A 22,487-nucleotide genomic window follows, 5' to 3' on the forward strand; every position below is an offset into this window, starting at 1 on the left:
TGAGCAAATTAGTGAATGAAGGTTTTCAGTAATGTTGGTTGGAATGCCTCCTGTGACTTCTGGACTTTGGTATCAGATATAAGACAAAACTAAACGTTGTGCAGATGGTTTTGCATGCTCAGAATTTTCCAAGAAAGATGATCAAAAACAAACTATTTACTACATGTGATTTCTTTTGGTGGGTTTCCTTCATCTACATTTGTGATCTACAAGGCTTTTGACCTGCATTGAATATACACATTTGTCTCTCTGAGCTACTCCATGTAAACATCAGATGGAGAATCTGCGTCTGAGTTATTTAGTAGCAGAATTTTCAGGGCATTTCCTGTATTGGTCACAAGTCTGGGAATTTCCCTGCCTCCAGACCTATGAGACAGTGATATACCCTCCAACCTGTGAAGTAGGTAAAATGGTCAATGCTAAGGGGGTGGATGGGAAGGTGACAGAAGACAGAAGCACTAGCTCATTGATGTTTGTCATTTTTATTTGCAATACTTTAGGTCCAAGTTTCAAACTGCAATATTTTTACACTCAAGACACAGTCATGCACAATCCATATTTCAATTTTCTATTGCTTCAACCACAATTTAAAATAACAATATTGGAAACAAAAATCCTTAAAAAGATTGGATGCTGAGGCCAAAAGGATGGAACCATACCATCAGCAGGTCTACAAAAGAAATAACTTACTTAAAAATCAACAAAAAAAAGACCATAAATACCTTTAATCCAAAGTTACAGAAGAATTTCACTACACATGGTTTACAGATAACACATTTTGACAAAAGTAATGCACAGCCAAATGAGATACAATTCTGATAAACAATGAAAATGTAGATCCTCAACTTGTTTTGCGTAGATGTTGTAAGTATAATCCCAGTAGACATCACTACACTTGTGATCTGGCTCCTCCTGGCTGATGTACTGAGATTTAAAACTCAATGCATTAATAGTTACAGGATTCTGTGAGATCTTATCATCAGTAATCAATAAGTATTTGCAGGTCCATAAAGCACACCATACACAAGCACACATATTGAACTTGAATTTTGCACTCAGGGCTGGTTGGCACTCTGCTGTAGGCAGGGCATTGGGTCCATCCACTAACTAACTCCCAGTTTACCCTCTTTCCAGCAGTGTACTCATCATACAACTGGCCAATCACTGTGGGAGTTGTCATCAGAAATGCTATCTTTGGTTCCCAACAAATGAATTTGTCAATACTTCTGACCGCTAAGAGCATGTAATTACTTTTTCATTTCTCTCTGCAACTTGTAAGTGTTTAGGTTTACTCTTAGTAGTCTCAGTCATTAAAATGCATGGGCTCTGCCATCTTGTGCCACTTGAGAATTAAACTCTATAAAGCCCAGCACTGATTCACAGGAAAGGAGAAGCCCAAGTAGTTATAGTCTAGCAAGTGTGACAGTGTATTTCTGTTGTAGTGGCAAATACTGGCTACAGCTTAATGAAAACCAGACTTTACATACAGAGTGTATGGAAAATGAAAACTGGGAACAGTCAACAGAAAATGGACATTAAAGCAAAAACAAAACGAAACAACTATGAATGAATTGAAAGGCTGCCACAAGTTTTATCAACATCCCCTATTATTTTGAACTTCATTTGCTTGAGTTTTAAAAATCATGTTACACAGTTCTTTTATTTAACTGCAACATAAGAGACTCAGGCTTAAGCATGTGATATTTACCATCACTATAGCTGGTTGAATTTGCAAGGCAACCTATAACACAGTAGAATATTAGAGCTTTTGGAAAGACCCTAAGGATCATCTAGTCCAATACACTTATTTTACAGATGAGGAAACGTCATGGAAAGGTTAAGTGACTTGCCCAAGGTCTCACAGCAATTAGTAATAAAGCTCATATTAGACTCCAGGGCTCCTTCCTAGGCTAGTATTTATTCCACTACATCTGACTCATTCTCTATTATTGCTATTGATTTCCTCTTGGGTACTAAATATGGTGAACAGATGGATGCCTGCCTTATTGCTGGTATTACAGGATAGCATTTGCCTGATGGCAGCTTCTAAAGGAGACTCTGATGGCACTAACCAGTTTCTAAAAGTTTATCTTGCAAGTTCAACCTAATTAAGTGGCAGTAAATGCAACAAGTTATATAGAATACTTGTACACACAGGTGTGCACATAAAGGTGATACCTCAGTTCCCGCCTTTGCAGATTCAGTCGGACATTGTTTAATATTAAACACATTCCCAATGCATTTTGGTTTATATTCATTTGGTTACTTAAAGGAGTGTGGATCAGAAAAGGAATGAAAAACCTAAAAGCTAACCAACAGAAAAATTATATCAGAAACAAATCTTTTATGAAAAATTTTTTGATAGGAGAAATATTTCCATTATTTCCAAGTTACCATTTATTTCCTTCCCAGTCCACATACAAATATATGTTCAGAATTGTGTGCTGAGTTCACTCCAAATCCCAGGCCTATTAAACTGTCAGTTTACAAATGCTGAATTTCAGTCTTCTCGTTCAGAGCTCAGAGACTGGGAGATACTTGCATTGTTGGCCATGCCTTTTTTAAACTGAATATTAACTGCAAGTAGGTCAGATAAAGACCAAGAGAGTCAACCGGGGATGGCAGGGTTAAGACTCCCCTAAGTATTTTTACAATGCGAATGACCAGTAAAAAGCTAGTGAGTTCTCTAGTTGAGGGTCCGCTTTTAGTGAAACTACGTAGCATATCTGAGGTGACTACCTCATTATTAAAGTTCTCACCTAAAATTTCTTTGGTGAGTGAGAAGGAAATTCTTCTCCTTTGGTTAGATGGTCTCCTTTGCTCTTTAAAAATCACAACTACTGCATACAACCTATAATTAGGCGAAACGAAAGCACAGGGAGACCATCTCAAGTCAAAATTAACAGAACTATAACTGAATGGCAACAGGCAGAGATGGTCCTAAATATTTGTTTAATGATTTCAAAGTCAGCTTTTAACTACAAGTCATAACTTCTATTGAAATCAATGGGACTTGCCGTATTGGTTATTAAAAGAAGAATTCTACTTGAACGATATATAGTAATATCCTGTTGGACAAGAAAATGGTGGGAGCTAGGGATTTTATCCTTCTATTCCTCCAAAATTCAACCTGAGAGTCTGTTAAAATGTTCCAGAAAGGCAGTATCTGCAACAGATGTTATTAAGGGGGCTAAAAATGGTCACCCCTTCAGTCTAAAGCAACCACAAAACAGACACCCGAATACCATACCAAAGCAGAGGGCAGACAGCCTGTTTTAAAGCAGAAGAGTGTGTTTGGAGTTCTAATAGTGACATTTCCCTAGCTTTAACTTATTGATAATAGTCTCCTAAGAAAGCACATGCCATACCCGAGCGTGTGCCAACCTCAGCACCAAGGCAAGTATAAAGCCTATGGAATAATTGTAACTAGCAAATATTCTGTGCCCTGCATGCTCTGGGCTCTGGCCAGAAGGCATCTGCTTCTGGCGTCTTTTCTATGTGTCTATAGTTCCCTTTCTGTTGTTTATTATAAAGCAATGATTATAACAACATCAAAGAAAATTTTTAAAAGAAAAAAAAAATTCACATAATTCCATCACCCTAACACAACTGATTTCAATTATCTGTGTTCCCAGTCTTTGTCCATATGCATTTCTTTTTCCATAGTTGTAATCCCTGTTTATGTTATTTAAAAGTGATATTATAGAATCTCTCAGAACTGGCAGCTTCATTAGAAACAAACAACCCATTAAGCAAAGGAATATAATTATTTACACGATCTTTGAGCTGAGAAATATCATTTATAGACAAACATCTCAAACTATCAAAACAGTTATACAGACAACAGGAAGCAATTTCATATTTCTTTTTCTTTTAGCAATGGAATGTGCTTCACCGGGGAGGGATAGATGTAAGGATCAGGTGGTTAAACTCAAACATTGAGGTGCAGTTCACAAGCCTGAAAGAAATCTGAATAACATAAAGAATAAATACTTGAGTTAAATTTTCTTACATGACTTGGCCATCCAGTAGCCAAAATGGAACATGGACGCACAAATATTTACAATGACACATACACGAGATCAGCAAGAACGAAGTCATTACCCAACATGGTGACTGATTTGAGAGGATTGTGTCATTCGACAATCTTCATGGGATTATGACAACGCACTGGATCCTTGCTAACAACATTAATGTTCTTTTCTTTTTTAAATAAATAATCTCTACTGTGCTTCTCACCCTTTCCTGACTTTCCCACTGCCCTATTCCTATCTCAGGACATTTTGGAATCAACATTTGAGGATGTGCCCTTGTTATCTCAGGGCACACTAGTAATATTAAAGATTTGGATAGACTCACCTGTGTCAAGATGAGCTAAAAAAAATCTGGGGAAAGAGAATAAACTGTTAACAATCTGGAGTCCAAGTTGCTCGACTGTACCAAATGTGAATCCTTCAGCATCACTGTGGCATGAGAAACAGCTTCTCTCTAATACTTATTAGAAATATTCACAACTCTCCAATACAAGGAAGGGGTTTTAGAAGCTGTTCTCATTTGAAAATTTACATAAGTACAAATTTATAAAAGTAATGCCTCCTGGGATATATTATTATCAAATCTTGGTACAAAGTGGTAGTAAAGAAGTACTTGGCTCCTCGTTTTTAATATGCTGAACTGAAAGCATAAAAGAGAAGCCATTTCTCTGCCTACAGTGATCTGAAGGATCACTGCTCCAAGTTCTCCAAAATAACAATAACAAAAAAGGCCTTTTCAACGTGTAAGGGATGCTAACTGATGAACAGGGCTTCCTAACCAGGTTTTGGGCTCTCTCCACTGGCAGGACATGGTCACCAATGTACTGGTTTTTATTTGCATCCCAGGATTTTATTGACTTTCCTGGCACTATGAGTGAAAAAATTTAAATGAAATCAAAATTAAGGCCTCTCTCTCTCATTAGAGCAGTGTAGCATTAAAAATTACAGGCCCAGATGCCTTTTTGCAAGGTATAACATAGTATGCTTCAAATTAATATTACCATTTCGTTTTCTTTCCACATTTGTTGTTTTATCCCAATGTGGACGTTTTCAAGGGGAGGAGGTCAAGCCCCTCCCAAATTTTACAGTCAAAGAAAACAATAGGGAAAATAGGAAACACACCGGTGGGGTCATCTCCTAAGCATAAACACGTACACTAAATGTTTTGCTGAAACTCTAAAGAAAGTGCTTTCATTTTAAGGAATGAATACATGGATGGTTAAATGGATGGATGTACCTTTGCAAAGAAGGAGAGAGGCCTAAGTAACTAATCTCTTTCCCCTTCTTGCTGAATGTTTATAGGTTCTGTTTAGATTCTTTGAATACTACAAATTAAGAAGCCTTCTATAACATAAATTGTTAGCTTTTCAAAGGCTTAGAGAAACAACTTTCTGTAATTTATAAAATTGTCAATACACTCAAAAGAGAAGCATATCCTTTTCTACACAGACACCCTCCAGATATTTTTCTATTCTCAGAAGATTCAGGAAGGGCCAGCTGTTGAATTTTTAATAAATAGATGTATGGTGAAATAATAGTCAAATTTTGTTATTTTCCTGAAGCCATAAAAGGAATTCTGTTGGACTGATATTTCTTGAAATATGACTGTAAGTTAAAATTATTTTCCATGGAAGAGCATTTGAAGATCTTTATGAATATGCTTTTGATATTCAAAAGCCCAAAGAATTAAGTATGAACATACCGTATTCTGAAACAGAAACAGGTGATACATAGGGAAAATGGGAACAAGTACTTAGAGCCAAATATTGATTGGGATGTAGCTTTCACGACCTCCCATTTCTTACAGAGTTGAATGTTTACTATATCACTGTTCTCTAGATCTTTAAAAAACTTTTGTAAATGTTAAACATTTTCAAAATAAATAATTTGTGTCATAAGGAAATGTTGGTTAATGGAACTATTTCCTCCTGGTATGCCTATTTTACAGTGCATATGTTTTATAAGCACAAGAGAGGACTAATTTAGGTATCATTACCTTTGTTTACTCAATGTCCAACAAGGATTTCAGTATTCTACATTTATCTGGTTTTGGTTCTCAGAGAAAGTCCCATCTTTGTTTAAATGTGGTTTCTCCTATCAGGATTTCCTAGGTTCAGAATCTGAACTCACCTAGCAGGATGTCACAGTTTCAGTGTGTCCTCTTCCAGGTATTAAGAAGATTAACAACCTGGTTTACTCAACTAGATTTTAAGCATCATTGTGAAAATGTGACAGGACTTCACTGTTTGAGCTTTATTTAGATATACAGTTTTGTAAAGCCCTTCCTGAACACACATATTCCTCTCCACTTTTGGAAAATGTCTTAAAAGAAACCTTTTCCAACACAAATGCAGAAAAATAGGTACACAAACCAAGTCACCACTATAGAAGAAGAATAAAAAATTGCAACTCTATTAGGGCATGGACTTCCACATGTTCACACAGTACTTGCTCTTTTTTTTTTGTTGTTTGTTTGTTTACTTTTTAATTTTTTTTTCTGCTTTGCGTTTTTGCTTTCTTTTTTTTAGAAAAACATTTTGACATCTTTTTTCTGGACATCTAATGACAATGCAAGTGAAAAACATCACATTGGGTAAGGAGTTTTGAAGGAGGTTCGAATGCAAGAGGGACTACTCTCTAACTTAAAAACAAACACAACACTATGAAGAGGGAGTGTGCATCTTTGAGAAACCTTTTTCTTCAAAGTGAATGCACAAAATGAGGGGATTCACTACTGGCTCTTTCGCTTCACGGTGGAAGTGACTGCTTTATGGTCACTTCAACATTGCTGCCCTGTTTGGGCTGCGATTCAGGCTTACAAATAAATTACATAATCTGAGGGAGTAGGAAAAAGGCTTATAAGAAGTTTCTATTCATTTGAAAGATAAAGAACCCCCACCCCATTTGACTGTCTTTTCTTCCATCTTTCCTGCAGCAGAGTTTTATTTCAGTCTTACTCATGAGGGAGATGGTGAGGTGTAAGGCTTGCAGTCTTAGCGGCTGCTGTTCTTAATTGCTTCCTTTGCAGCGATAATCAGAGGAGTCAGACTGGAGAGAGGCTTGGCTAATTTTAAAAATGGATGCTGCAAAAGGAAGAAAAAAGAGGAATTATTGGAATTCTTTCCTCCAACAAGTATATTACTTTACATTTTCAAGCAGCCCTTTTAAATTAAGATATATTTTGAACACCCAATTAAGTATCATTTAATTAAAAACGGTGCCAGCTTTTGTCTTTCAGATGTTTTTGTACTTCAATGTCATGAAATCTTCTGGAAGTTGACTGGCATAATGAGAAACTCTAAGGGATCTCGTAAAATCTCACTGTGTTTGCAACAGTCTGACTCTTTGATTTTCTTAAACTGATGCATTTATCTAGAGAAGCTGTCATTCTGGAAAAAGTGTCTTTAGTTAACCATTAAAGAACTATATCCTGAAACCAGTGGCTTACTAACTGCTAAACCCAATAGCTGTGCCTCTACCATTTCTCTTTTTGCCCCTCTGCAGTACTTAATAAAAGTGAATATCCCTTCCTTCTTTGAAATTTGTTTATTTAGCCTTAGGAGCCTGTGACATTCTACCCATATTGGGTCTCTTCCATGCGCATGTGCACTCAATATTACAGCTCCATTTTCTTCCCTGGTTTCACTTCCTCCTCCTGCCTTTTACTCGTGAGAACTTGGCTGTCATCACCTTCTTTTTCTAATTTAATTTCTTACAGATCTCATTCTCCTTCATGGTTTCAACCTACCATCTGCTTTGTGGGGATGACTCCTAAATCCATAATGTGTGACCTGATCTCTTTCCTGAACTCTGGTCCTAGTTTTCCTGCTGGATATTTCCTTTGGATGTTCTTACATCACCTTAAATTCAGCATTTAAAATGTTATGTAACAGTCGCACAGACAGGGCAATCTTGTATAATGCAAGCTATAGGGGCTTTGAGTCAGAGCACTTAGGTTAAATCTGTTTATTAAAATGGTTAAATGAGGTAAGTGGCAGTCCCTTATAAGTTACATAGGGTCAAGAAATGTTAGCTATTGTATTATCTTCTGTCACTTGTCCTCTTTTGTCTTTCTCTTCTTTATGTTCTAAATGCAATAAGCTACCAGGTACTTTCTTTTCAACATCTCTTACATTTATCTCTTGCTTTTTCTTTTCTTTCCTTTTCTTTTTTTTTTTGTTTTTTTTTGTTTTTTTTTTTTTTTTTGAGACAGAGAGATGGAGTCTTGCTCTGTGGCTCAGGCTGAAGTGCAGTGGTGTGATCTCAGCTCACTGCAACATCTGCCTGCTGGGTTCAGGTGATTCTCCTGCCTCAGCCTCCCGGATAGCCGGGATCACAGGTGCACGCCACCATGCCCAACTAATTTTTGTATTTTTAGTAAAGACAGGGTTTCACCATGTTGGCAAGGCTGGTCTTGAACTCCTGACCTCAGGCAATCCAGCCACCTCAGCCTCCCAAAGTGTTGGGATTACAGATGTGAGCCACCACAACAGACCATCTCTTGCTTTTTCTAATTCAGTCCTAATCAACTTAATCCCAAACTACAATAACTCCCCTTTGGTCTCCCTGCCTCCATTTTTTCCTGTTGCTAATTCTTACTACATACTACCAGATTAATCTTCCCAAACAAAGCTGTCATCATGCTTGTTCCTCAGACATCTTCAATGTCTCCCCACTGCCTACAGCGCCAACTCTTAAGCCTGATATTCAAGGCCCAACACAGTTTTATCTCCTGCAGCTTCTTTACTCGTACTCTTTACTTCAGCTACACTTTCTAGATTCTGTTCCCATAGACTTTGTCCATATACCTTTGGTTATACTCTAATACTTCCATCTCAAATCCCTTCCCCTATTTTCTTCAACTTATCTAAAACTGATCACTTCTTCAAGGCCCAACAGTCCTCTTTCCTGTTTGCAGACATTTTCTGATCACCCTAGCTTACAGAAGTATTTCTCTAATCAACCACGTCATTTACTATTTGAACAGCTCTTTGGTTTGAATGAATCGCTAAACAGCTTTGCATTATCTTTTCATGTGCTCAAGAAGATTGTGAACTTCTTAAATGAAGGAATTATGCCTTTTAATAGGTTTGTATCACCCACTGCACTTATGCTTTACGAATGGAAGTTGCTCAATAAATACCAATTGATGGACAGAATCTTAGTCTTAGCTCATACAGAAAGACACACAAATATTCAAGACCTGTGTCTTTTCTCCAGTCTTCCAGTGGGGTGAATGTCATGCATCTCTCCCCTTTCTAATTTTGAAAATGGCAATAATAGGCTAGAGTCAGAGAATGGAGTTGCATGGACTCATGGAGATATACAGGTTATTGCTTACATTAATAAAATGAAAAGACGTACTAAACTATTCAATTTAGACTCAAAATACTGTTTTGCATCAGTTATCTGACTGGTTCATATAAAAAAAGTATTGTTAGGGAATGAATTAACTAGATAATTGATTAAATAATCTATTTAGCTGGATATCCACCTTAAAAGAACCTATATCTTCAATTATCCTTACAAGAAGACGTAAGAGGAATGTTTATCAGAATGTGTATGTAGAGTGGTGGGAGGAGTGAAAAGATACGAAAGTGAAGCACTCAAAAGCTGATTTTTCATCTGTAATTTGAGGCTGGATTAATTAGAGGATTAACAAAGGGCTATTCCAGATTTGACATTTTAGGGCCCTATGATAACCTGTGAAATGCTTGCAGGTAGCAGAAAAGAGAAGATGTAGTCCCTTCAACTTCTCCAAATAGGTTTGTCCCAGGTATGATCTGAGTTAGGGTGGCATATTTTTTGCCTGGGTGTGGCTCTGTCTCCGGAGGGAGTTCAGAAGCAACAGGAACAGATTTTTATTTCAGGGGGTAGGCTAGAACAGACAATCTGTGGTTAATGTGTTGTATAACCAAGCGTTGCACCTTCTGTTTAATTGGCTTATGTGTTCAAAGTTACAAAGAAAAATAGCAGTCATTGTTCTTAGATGTTAAATGTCTTCATACCTGTCCCTGAGAAACACTCCCCAGAAGTGAATCTATGTGTATAATCCTGGGCATGTGCTGCTTTATCAAATAAAGACTTTTTTATATAAATTGGTTTTGGTGTGATGTGTGGTGGAAAGTCAGACAATTCAGGGCTCATATCCCAGCTCTGCCATTCAAGAGCTGAGAGCCTCAATTTTTACATCTATCAAATGCCTATCTTATAGAGTTGTTATAAAAATGAAATAATTTATTGACATAATTTGGTACATAGTAAGTATTATTTCTCATCATATATACTAATCCCTGAGAGCCATGAAAAGGACAAATGGTTACAGAGGCACTCACCACTGGATGGTACTCACCCAGGCAAGCAGGTGCCTGCCAATTGGCATCACAAGCAAAGGGGCTTTGACCAGTAAAGCATTAGAGTAGCAAATGCCATGGAAATAATTGCATAGTTATGTAGAGAATTACCTCCGGCCAAGAGCACCTGCATACAACATCCAGGGGCACAAGTAAAGTTTAGAACAAAACACCAACACCAGAGGGTCACATTGTTTTTTTTTTTTTTCCTTGCAAAATAAGACTCCAGGAAGAACAAAAGAGATTTATAGGTTACACTGCCAACTTCTCAGAAGAAAGGCAACATGTCAATCAATCATGTATTAGATGCATGCCTATAGTTATGTGCCTGTGGTCTAAAATAAAATGGTAATAACCTAACTCTAGACATCTCTTGACAGAGCTCTCTAACTGTCACACATTGAGATGGAAAACTCAATATAATGCCTCTCTTCGTAATTGTCCTATTTTATTTTCACCTGCAAAAGCTCCTTGGCAGATCCTCGCCTATCCACATCCATCTCAAGACAGCGATTTAAAAAGTCACGGAATACAGCCGACAGTCTCTCAGGATTCTGGAGCTCTGGGGTTCCATTAGTGGCTATCAGATATAATGCCTGTTAAAAAAAAAATAGAAAAATCCATTCAGCACATACATATTAAGGTCATGGGTTGGCACAGAAGTCACAAATCCAGTTTTTTCTGGTTTACATTCTGGGTCTTAATAATTCCACTTTAGAGAATGACACATATACTTCAAAGTTTCTATAACATTTAGAAATGATTAATCTTGGCTGGGCGTGGTGGCTCATGACTGTAATCTTAGCACTTTGGGAGGCCAAGGTGGGCAGATCACGAGGTCAAGAGATCGAGATCATCCTGGACAACATGGTGAAAGCCCGTCTCTATTAAAAATAAAAAAAATTAGCTGAGTGTGGTGTTACGTGCCTGTAGTCCCAGCTACTCGGGAGGCAGGAGAGTAGTTCAAGCAAGAGAATTGCTTGAACCTGGGATGTCGAGGTTGCAGTGAGCAGAGATCACGCCACTGAACTCCAGCCTGGTGACAGAGCGAGACTCTCAAAAAATAAAATAAAATAAAATAAAATAAAAATAATAATCTTGGCAGTAACTGAGGTGACGGCGAAGTGTCCTACCTTCCAAAAACTTAAAAATAAGGTTATATGGTTGTCCTCTGAGAATTAACCCAGTAAAAATCTACATATAATGAATATGCAATTAAGTACCTAGGAAATTAAACCAAAGGATTGCCTATAAATCTGTTACTCTAAAGACTTGGGGAACACACATACATCCATTCATTTTGACCTGTGTATAACCTTGGAAAAGTGCAATGGAAGGTAACTGTAAATTACTAAGTGCTTATCTTGTTTGAAGAATGTTTGTGTGTAGATGTAGAATGAAGAGAGTACATTATAGAATTAGGAAAGTACAAAGAATCAGAAGATGCCAGTGCCTGGATGAGAGGCAAGCTGTGGGACCCAAGAACTCAAATACTTTTACCCTGTGGCAGCTGAATCCCTACTGATTTTAATTAGATTTCCCATGTAGGTACAACTACGAGGAGAGTAAATATGAAAAAAAGTTGACAATGGTAGTCTTGGCACCTGACAATTATCATGGTAAAATAGTAAGTTGCTAATAATTATATATTTCTCTGAGAACTTTGTGGTATAAGGCCACTATTAAGAGACATCAAGTCATGATGTCCTGAGAGAATCAAGGTCTTTAGACTTTCAGAGAGTTGAACCCAGGACTATGATTAATTCACAAAGGTAAATCCATGTTTTGAATTTTCTTTTTTTTTTGAGATGGAGTCTCGCTCTGTCACCCAGGCTAGAGTGCAGTGGCATGATCTTGGCTGACTGCAACCTCCGCCTCCCAGATTTAAGCGATTCTCCCACCTCAGCCTCTGTAGCAGCTGGGATTACAGGTGCATGCCACTATGTTAGTAGAGACAGGTTTCAGCATGTTGGCTGGTCTGGTCTCAAACTCCTGACCTCAAATGATCCACCTGCCTTGGCCTCCCGATTGGGTGGGATTATCGGTGTGCACCACTACGCCCAGCTGAAGGTTCTTAATACAACAAAGCTGGCCATTCATGATGCCTCCTCTAAGCAAACAATTTAAGAACATTTAGTATGTACCAGATAGTGTATTAGATACTGGAGACCTAAGGATGAATAAAACAGTGATCTTTCTTTGAAGGATCATACAATTTAGTGAGGAAGAGAGAAATATAGAGAGCTACAATACAGTGAGCCAAGAGCTAATTAAGGAAACTAGAAAGCACTAAGTAAATACAAGGATGAAGCAGTTTACACCAGAGCTCAGAGAAAGCTTCACAGAGGAGGTTGACATTTTAAAAGGGCATTGAAAAATAAGTAGGAGGTTGCCTGCAGGTAATGTCAGGGTTTTACCAGCCCATACAACAAACCCCCTAACTCTTATAAAGACATGTTCCCTCCAGAACTTGCCTGGGTTTTGCAGCAAATTATCATCCACTTTCCCCTTTCTCTACTCTTACTTCTATTATTATTATTGTTATTTCTATAAAAGTCCTTTTGCAGGGCAGTTTTCTTCAGCTCTTGAAGACATCTCTTCTTTTTAGAAACTCCCACAGATGCACTTTAGAAAGAGTCAGGAACAACTGTTTAATCTAGTTGGTGTCAACTTTATAGCATGCATCAGAATCATCCAGAGGGTTTGTTAAAACATAGGTTCCTGAGCCACCTCCAGAGTTTCTGATTCAGTAAATATGGGGTGGGAGCAAGAATTTGCATTCAAATGTGTCCTGTGAATCTGAAGCTGCTGGTTCCAGGACAACACTTTAAGAACAACTGGTTTAATCCACCCAAGTAATTAAGCAATGGGCTAAACCAGAGGGTCCCAGACTTGTCTACACATTAGAGTCACTTGGGGACAGTTAGAAAATCCCCATGCCCAGTTCTTACTCCCAGAAAAATTAAGTAAAAACCTCTTGGAGCAGAACTTAGGCGCCAATATTTTTAAGCTCTCCAGGTGATTTCAATTTCCAGCCAACAATGAGAATCCCTGGCTGAGAAACTGGAGCCCACTCCACACATAGTAACTCAGAATCTCTGCATCATATGTACACCAAACGTTAAGAGCCGCAGAATTCCATAGGAGATTCTCTTGCATAGTGATGTATGAGAATTACAATGCCATATGCTTCTCTAGAGTGCACAGAAACATGTGGGTTTTCCTCCTAGTACTGTACACTTAAAAACCCACATGTAGAGGCTGAGGCAGGAGAATTGTTTGAACCAGGAAGCAGAGGTTGTGGTGAGCTGAGAACACGCCATTGCACTCCAGCCTGGGTAACGAGCGAAACTCCGTCTCAAAAAAAAAACAAAAACCCACATGCAAATACATCCCTCACCCCTACGAAATGAATATCTTCCTTTCTTCCAACTCTCATTCCTTTGTAATTTTCAATACCTTTATTGATGAACAGGAAATGCAGGTGGCAGCTATTAGGACTCCCATGCCAAAATACAAATCACTGACAAATCCAGTTTTGACCAAAAGGAGACGGGATGCTTTTAGGAAATCACTAATTGGGTTAAATCGAATAGTGCACAATCATAGCAGATATAGTCAATTAAGTTCAAACTGTTTTTGTTCTTGGATGATTAGTGCTTGAAGCACCTGTCCCCACAAATATTTTTATTCCTTAAAAGAAAATCAGTTGCTACAAATTGCATTCGCTGCTTCCTACTAAAACCCTTTCATTTCAGCTGGCTACAACGTCTCCAAGGTCACTGTTGCTTTTTTTCCTGCTCTGTAGCCAAGCCCAGACCTAGACAAACACACCTCTTTCCTCCCTTTCCCATACTCATTTCTGCTCTCTGTAGATCTGTATTCATGCTATAGTGTTTCATTTTCTCACGTTTCTTTCACCATTCTTAGCTTAATACATTCTGTTCCACTTAATTTTCTTCTTCTACATACACATCTTCTCTATCCAAGTCCTTCTCATCTCTCTTCAATCTACGCATAATTACCTAAGGAAATACATGGTCCTTTTTCCATTCCATTTATGAATCCAAAAAATTATCTTAATAGTTTTCAAGCCTGAGTAGTGCCAGTGAGACAGTATATCAAGGGAGAAGAAAGCCCTGTAATTTGAAGGAAAGTCAGAAATAATGCGGAGCCAGTGCTACAAACCTCTACATTACTTCAAAGAACCCTTATGTCCTCCTCAGAACTTCAACAAAAAGTCTGGCTGTAGTTTTTGCTAGGGAGTGGGTCTGATAGTAGGAGATGTTGACTGGTAGCCCAAGAGCAGACTCCTGCCCTGGTTGATTAGTGTTGATCTGCTTCTACTCCCTCAACCCTAAACAGGCATCAAATGCAAGGTTGCCTTTTGCCCAATACTATATCATAAATATTTTTGATGTTTTAAAAATTCTTCATAAACATCATTTTAAGAGCTGCATAATAGTTCATGATGTGAATGCATCATAATTATTATTGGCGAGCTGATTGAAACAATGCATGCAGTAAGAAAATGGTTGAAACACCAATTTGTGAACACTGGTTCTCTCTGGATGGTAGGATTATTGGTGACTTAATTTTTAAAATTTTTTTAAATTTTCCAAATTTTCTACAATGAACATAGTTGCTTTTATTATTTTGAAAACCTCCAAAACATTATTTAGAAAATACAGTTTAAAAACTGCAGTGTCCAATTACCACAAAAATCCTCATCCATTTCTCTTTGTCTTCCCAGGATTAAACCTGCTTTTCATCAAGCCCTACCCTTTGAGGGAAACAAAGACCCAGACCATTTCTTTTGCAACTATTGTTTTCATTTTAATTGCAACAGTATTATTTCCAACTGATTTCCATTGCAAAAATCCACACTTTCAGTTATATATGGGCTAAACTGGCTTTTGTAGAGTGGCCTGGGAAGCTACTATGTATAATGCCACTTCTATGGGAAAATGCACTCTGAGGTCCAAATAATTAACTTAAAAATGTACTTTTGGAACACATCCTGTGAGTAAGCTGGGGACTCTCTTAGTAAAAAAAGAAAATTGCTACTCACTGCCTTGATAATGAGAGACAAATACAGTTGTAGTCAATACAACAATGACAGCAAAAAGGGTTTTACTAGCAAAGTCAAGTATTAGATGAATAAAGATTAAGGACAATAGATCTAGGCGTGAGTGATATAACATGTTGGTTTTATCTGAGCTAGTGAAAACTCAAAGAAAATAAGCTGGTTATTAGAAATTAGACTAGAGATTTCCCATATACTAGTTGGTTGCTTTTAATGTTAAGTAAGAAACGATATAATCACCTTTTACCCCTTCTTCCTCACCCAACAATCTTCTCCTCTCCACACCCTTATTATAAATCATCTATCAGGTTCTGTTAACACAGCTTTTAGAAATGTCTTTCATATCCACCCACTTCTCTCTATCCCTATTGTTTTTGCTTAAGGTCAGGTTTCTTTCAGATAGTTCCAGGGTTACAATAACCTCCTAACTGGTTTTCCATTACTCAAGCCTTTTTATTCTTCAGTCGTCCTCCTTAACAATCTTATCTCATCACAGGTCTCATCATGTCATTCACTTCCCTGCTTTGAAATTTTTGGTCACTCCCCATGGTCCACAGATGTGGTTTTCAAATTGCACTCTCCAAAAGTCCTCTTAAGAGCAGCTAAGAGGGTAAAGAAGAGAGAGAGAGGGAGAGAGAGGAGGAGAGATTCTAAGACTCTCCCCCAACACATACCATTTTCTTTTATGAGACAAAGTCTCGCTCTGTCGCCAGGCTGGAGTGCAGTGACACAATCTTGGCTCACTGCAGTCTCTACCTCCTGGGTTCAAGCGATTATCCTGTCCCATCCTCCTGAGTAGCAGGGATTACAGGTGTGCACCACCACACCCAGATAATTTTTGTATTTTTAGTAGAGGTGGGGTTTCATCATATTGGCCAGGATAGTCTTGATCTCCTGACCTCATGATCTGCCCGCCTCAGCCTCCCAAATTGTTGGGATTACAGGCATGAGCCACCATGCCTAGCCCATATACCTTTTTCAATCAATCAGAAAATTTGTCCATTTTTCTCCATTTATTTATGCTTCCAAACAAGGATTCACTGGAATCAGAGGATCATTATAGTTGTTTGAAAACCACTGATTCGTAGGATATAGTAAAGATTCTTTAGGAAGTCCTGTATGATTTGGCCCCTGCCCACCTTTCTAGTTCCAGTTTCCATCTGTTCTCTTCTCACCCTAGGGCCCATCTCCCAACTCCTCTCCTGCCCGACCACAAACATACACATTGGCTGAAGTTCACATACTACTCACACCAATTTGTTCATCATTCCCTGAATTGGAAATGCTTTGTTTTTCATTGCTGCCTAAAATGCTATCCTCATCTCCGTTAAGTGCCTAGTAAAGTCGCTTTTCAAGCTTTGGTTAAAATGGCATCTCCTCTTTAAAGTCTTCTCCATCTCTCCCAGGTAGGTAAACATGGTGACAACCACCCTGGTTTTCTGGAGACTATCCTGGGTTTTAGTACTGAAGGTTCTGTGTCCCTCAATCTCAAGCAAACCAGGATAGTTGGTCACCCTGCAGATGAAGTTAGCCATTTCCTTCTTTGAACTCCAACAGTTCTTGGTTTATGTATCTATTTTTACATTGTATTATGTCTGAATACTTATTTGTTTACAGGTCTGTCTTCCTTCCTGAATTGTGAGTTCCTACCATGGAAGGTAGGAACTATGTCATAACCAGCTATGAATTTTGTGACAACATGCTCAAAATAGGTGTTCAATAAATGTTTTTGTTGCTGAATGAAATAGCCAAAATGTGTAAATTTAACTGAGCTGAGACTATAACAGACTTATATATATAAGTATTAAAGCTCAGAACCTAAAAGTCACATATTAAAATCTAAGAAGATATGCAGAAAATGAAAAATAACACCTTTTCTGAGCTGAACAGGACTGGCATGTGATAACTTCTGATGTCCCACTGCTCAGTGCGGGAGAAGGAAGAGAGTTGTACGGATAGTGTATATAAGGAGATGTCATCATCGAAGGGAGGGAAAACCAGAAAAAAGATGACCACAGCATGGCCAATGCAAAAAGATCCATAGAGAAAAGGAAGAAAACAAGTGTCCTCTGGAATTTGAAACGTAGTTCAGAACCTTATCTTCTCTGGTTGTTCTAGAACAGAGAAGGTAGTCTTGATTACTCTACTAGATCATTTAACAAAATCTGTTTTCTTCCTGAGGTGAGGCAATATACACTCCATAATTTACGGACCTTATTTATAATGTTAGAAATACAACCTTTGGCCAGAAAAATGGTGGCATTCTTCCTTGTGATATACACATTACCTAGAAATTTCTGATGTTCTTGAATTCTTCAATAATAACTCTAAATATCTTGGTAATAACACACAAACATTATAGTTTTCACTGACACTGATGTGCAACTGAATTTACCTAAGTACTAAGAAAAAACTAGGTTACTAAATTGAAGGAATAATCCAATTTACCTTATTAACAATTTCCTCAGTTAAAAAAGATCAAAGCAGTCATCATAGAAGTTACCATATTTCTCCAAAGAAGTCCCCACACAATCCATATGTGCTCAATAAATTGTCATTAAGGCAGTTTTGCAACAGGACTAACCACTTAATTACAAAGCTTTAGTTCGTGACTTCAGTTCATTATAACACTTTATAAAGTTTAAGTTAAAAGTTAGAAAACAAACCAGAGGACTTACATGGAAACGTGTTAGCAACCATGAGATGCCCCAGCACCAATATAAAGACTTTACAAAGAGGACAGGGTGTGGTACAAACATTTCTTTGTAGGCTGAATATTTGAGATGCAAAACACATTTCACCATGGAAATCATATTAAATATATGGTGAGAGAGCTCCAGCCTGGCCCCAAAAGTCTACTTAACATACAATGCAACTGAACTATAAGAGTAAAAGGGCTATTCATTGATATCTCGATATCTGTATAAATATTATATCCATGGAAAGTATTAATAAATAACTTTTACTGAATGGTTACTATTAGCTTGTGCAATTCACAAATAAACCTCTGAAGTTTATTATAGACTATTTATAATAAATTTTATTTTGATCTCCAATTGAGAAGAAACTGAGGCTTGTGGAGATAAGAAGAAGAACTTGCCCAATGTCACACAACTAGTAATGGGAAAATCAGTATTTGAATCCAGGGAGTATGAGTCCAGAGTTAATGCTCTTCACCACTGCACAATACCACCTCTCACTGTTCCCAGTCTCTGGGATGGGAGTGCTCCTAGAAAGGCAAACAAGGGCTCTTCAAGAAGTGAAGCATGCTGTGCATAAGCTACTGGTTTAATTGATCCACCTCTGCCTCTACAGAGGAAATCGGCCCTCTTAAGGTCAGTCATTCTCTGCCTGTTTGGAAGTGAGGAATAAAGGGCAGGTACCCACTCAGAGAGGTAGAGGAGTTTCATACAGTATTATATATTGCCCAGTGTCTAGTACACACACACAGACACACACACACACACACACACACACACACACATCATTCCTCGGTATCCATGGGGGATTGGTTCCAGGAACCCCTTTAGATGCCAACATCTATGGATACTCAAGTTCCTCATATAAAACCTATGCACAGCCTCCCGTATACTTTAAATCATCTCTGGATTATTTATGATATGTAATACAATGAAAATACCATGTAAATATAGCCATGCATTGCTTAATGATGGGGAATACATTCTGAGAAATGCATGATTAGGCAATTTCGTCATTTTGTGAACATCATAGAGTGTACTTACACAAACCTAGATTGAATAGCCTAATACACACCTAGGCTGTATGGTACAGCCTATTGCTCCTAGGCTATAAATCTGTACAGCATGTGACTGTACTGAATACTGTAGGTGACTAATGCAGTGTGTTTGTGTATCTAAACATAGAAAAAGCACAGTAAAAATATGGTATAAAAGATAAAAATGGTACACCTGAGTAGGGCACTCACTATGAATGGAGCTTGCAGGACTGGAAGTTGCTCAGGGTGAGCCTAGAATATTACTATACACTGTCATAGGCTTTATAAACACTATAAACTTAGGCTACACTAAATTTATTTAAAAATTTTCTTTCTTCAATAATAAATTAAGCTTACTGAAAAAATTTATAAACTTATGTTTTTAAGTTTTTGACTGTTTTGTAACAGTTTAAAACACACTGTAGAGCTGTAGAAAAATATTTTCTTTTTAAATATCTTTATCTTAAACATTTTATATCTTAAAAATGTTTTCCTTTTAGCATTTTAAACTTTTTTGCTAAAAACTAAGAAACAGGCTGGGTGTGGTGGCTCATGCCTGTAATCCCAGCACTTTGGGAGGCCGAGGTGGGCAGATCACCTGAGGTCAGGCGTTCAAGACCAGCATGGGTAACATGGCGAAACCTCACCTCTACTACAAATACGAAAATTAGCTGGGAGTGGTGGCGGGGGCCTGCAATCTCAGCTACAATACCTTCTTTGCAAATACCTCCTGAAGGACCTGCCTGAGGCGCTTCTTGAGGAGTAGGTTTGTTTATACCATCATCACTACAAACACGTGAGTAATGCGTTGAATTAGGACATTATGCCATCATTAGGTGACAGAAATTTTTCAGCTCCATTATAATCTTATGGGACCACCACTGTATATTCAGTCCATCACTGACCAAACATTGTTATGCACCACGTGACTGTAGTTGTCATAGTGTATTGTTTAGAGAATAACTACAAGAAAAAAGTCTGTCCATGTTTAGTACAAATGAAACCATCATTTTCAAAAATACTTTTGATTTGTGGTTGGTTGAATCCATGGGTGTCAAATACATATATATGTATATACATATACACACAGACACACATATATATATATCTATCTATGTTGAATGTTTATATACAGCTGGTTGTTGCCTGCAACTGACTCCTGCTCTGATTCTTTTGTCATTTTAGAATTTTCAACTAACTTTGAGTGTTTTATCAGAGACATTTGGCAACAAGTGACTTAATACCTTATGACTTAGCTTACTCATGACCTGGGATTTCAGAGGTTAAAAGCCAGAGTATATTGCTGCCTCTGGTGTGTTTACGAATACCATGAAAGAGTCTGCCATTTCTTTCTAAGAAGAGAGTAAATGGGGCCAAATATACAAAAAGAAATCAACACATTATAATGAACATTATATTCCATACTTGGGCTTACTCAACCTAACACTTCAGTGTGATAGCTGAATGAGCAATCTAGTCTAATCTAGCTTCCTACCTGTCTTGCATAGAAGTTCTCATTGGTCACCAAATTGTGAAGGACATTTGTTATTGTTGTTTTGTTGTTTAATCCTTAAAAGTACATTTAAAATGAATCTATTATAGATGTATCCCCTTACAAGGGTTGATAGTAAATGGTATTTAGGTAGGGTTGACTCATTGGGTGTTAGCCTAGCCCAAATGTGCTCCTTTCAAGCACAGAGGACTGACCAATGCCATAAAATAAATTATTGATGACTCCAACAATACATGTGCTCATTTTCAGAACTAAAAATGCTTACTAAGAATTGCAAAGGGGACTGCTTGTGTTTATGAAGCAACCCTGGGCACACAAAGCAGTACCCAGGGTTTGGAATTATAGGGCATTTGGAAGTAGGGATGTGGGTAGGTACAAAGCCAGGAAAGGAGGGAAAGCAAAATGGTGCAAAAGGCAGAGGAAAGAAGCTGTGAGAAGCAGAGGAAGCAAAACAAAAAATTAGGGCAAAAACGGGGGCCAAAGGACAATGGGAGGAGAAGATCACTGATGGAATGAGGACAAAGAGAAATGAAGATAGATAATGGCTAGAAAATCTGGGAGACCAAGGGGACCTGGATCCTAGGTCCCATTCTGCTCCATTTCTCCCAGTCCTTTTCCCACAAAACTTCTCAAAATATTGTGTATACATGTAGATCAACTTCCTCACCTCCCATTTTCTCTTTAACACACAACTAATTTCTAGTCCTAAGGTACTATTTAACATTATACATTTGTTCATGTTTTATTTCAGAATATTAGTGCAGGAAGGAACTAGCACTCTGATTCTTTTAGGCTTTTCCAAATTACCACATTAGGATTAAAACAGGCTGACTGTGACATGATCTGTGAAACATGCATTACTACCCACATAAACTGATTTCAACTTCTATTTTTAAATGCAGTTAATCAGCTGAACAGGTCCATACATAATAATATACAATTCTTTTAATCATACTTCAGAGTGAGGAAACTTGTGTCCCTATAATAGCTTTATTACTGCAGTGCTCTTCACTGGCTTCTTCCCAAGATTATTATCAGGACAAGGTTACCAAATCTCATATGCAGTATGTTTCACATCAGGATCAGGTGTCTTTGCTTGATGGGAAAAGGAGATTTTTCAATTCATGGGATACAGATTTAGTCCAGTGATGATGAGATAAATGTCTCCGAGCTGCTTTCTGAAGACCACTCCTCTGAAAGGGGAGACTCATAGAGACAACACACAGTCAAACTATGGCCCTATCAGACTCACGAGTCTTTAGCTTTATTTAAGTAAATCTCATGTGACAGCTCAAGGTAGAAAAGGAATTAAAAAAGGAACTATTGTGGTGGAACCAAGAGCACTACCCAGGTGACCTCCCTCTTGGCTCCTTCAATATCCCCAAGGAACTCTATGGTATTTGAGGGCATTGTGTAACCTACTGGTAAACAATAATCTAGTGAAATTCCACTCCAGATCAGCAAGAAGAAACCTGTACAAGGTCATGAAGTTCCTGACTGACAGACACGGGAATACAATTCACTCTTCAACCCTTATAATGTAAACAATTGGTAGAGACACTAGAAAGTTCCTTGTCTAGATCTCTCACAGTCATTGGCCCCTCCTAGATTTAAAAAAAAAAAAAGGGCTGATGAACTTTGCCATCTGAGCAAGAGAGTAATTCTTTACAAAAAACAAAGCAAAGGAAAGAAGAAAAGAAAGATACAGCAAAAGAAAAGAAAGAAAAAATCTACAACAGAAAGGTCAGTTTGATTATTGGGATAA

General features: G+C 37.9%; 1 protein-coding gene across 9 annotated transcripts in view; it reads right to left on the reverse strand.

Moving 5' to 3' along the window:
- Window positions 1-463: 463 nt before the first annotated feature.
- The window catches only part of PAK3 (p21 (RAC1) activated kinase 3), a 293,095-nt gene continuing 271,071 nt past the window's right edge, over window positions 464-22,487 (reverse strand). For 7 of the 9 annotated variants that reach the window (XM_064361702.1, XM_012451743.2, XM_064361706.1 and 4 more), the window contains 3 exons: window positions 10,846-10,983; window positions 10,387-10,514; window positions 7,043-7,117 (listed from right to left, as the gene is read on the reverse strand). In XM_064361702.1, coding sequence (XP_064217772.1) covers window positions 10,416-10,514; window positions 10,846-10,983 — 237 coding nt within the window. In that variant the 3' untranslated portion in view covers window positions 7,043-7,117; window positions 10,387-10,415. Of the gene's footprint in view, window positions 7,118-10,386; window positions 10,515-10,845; window positions 10,984-22,487 lie in introns of all 9 variants that reach the window. The other 2 variants (XM_012451750.3, XM_012451746.3) reach the window with 1 other exon arrangement.

This window comes from Aotus nancymaae, unplaced genomic scaffold (genome assembly GCF_030222135.1).
Source record: "Aotus nancymaae isolate 86718 unplaced genomic scaffold, 86718_ANA_hifiasm-v0.15.2.pri h1tg000004l, whole genome shotgun sequence".
Lineage (NCBI taxonomy): Eukaryota > Metazoa > Chordata > Mammalia > Primates > Aotidae > Aotus > Aotus nancymaae.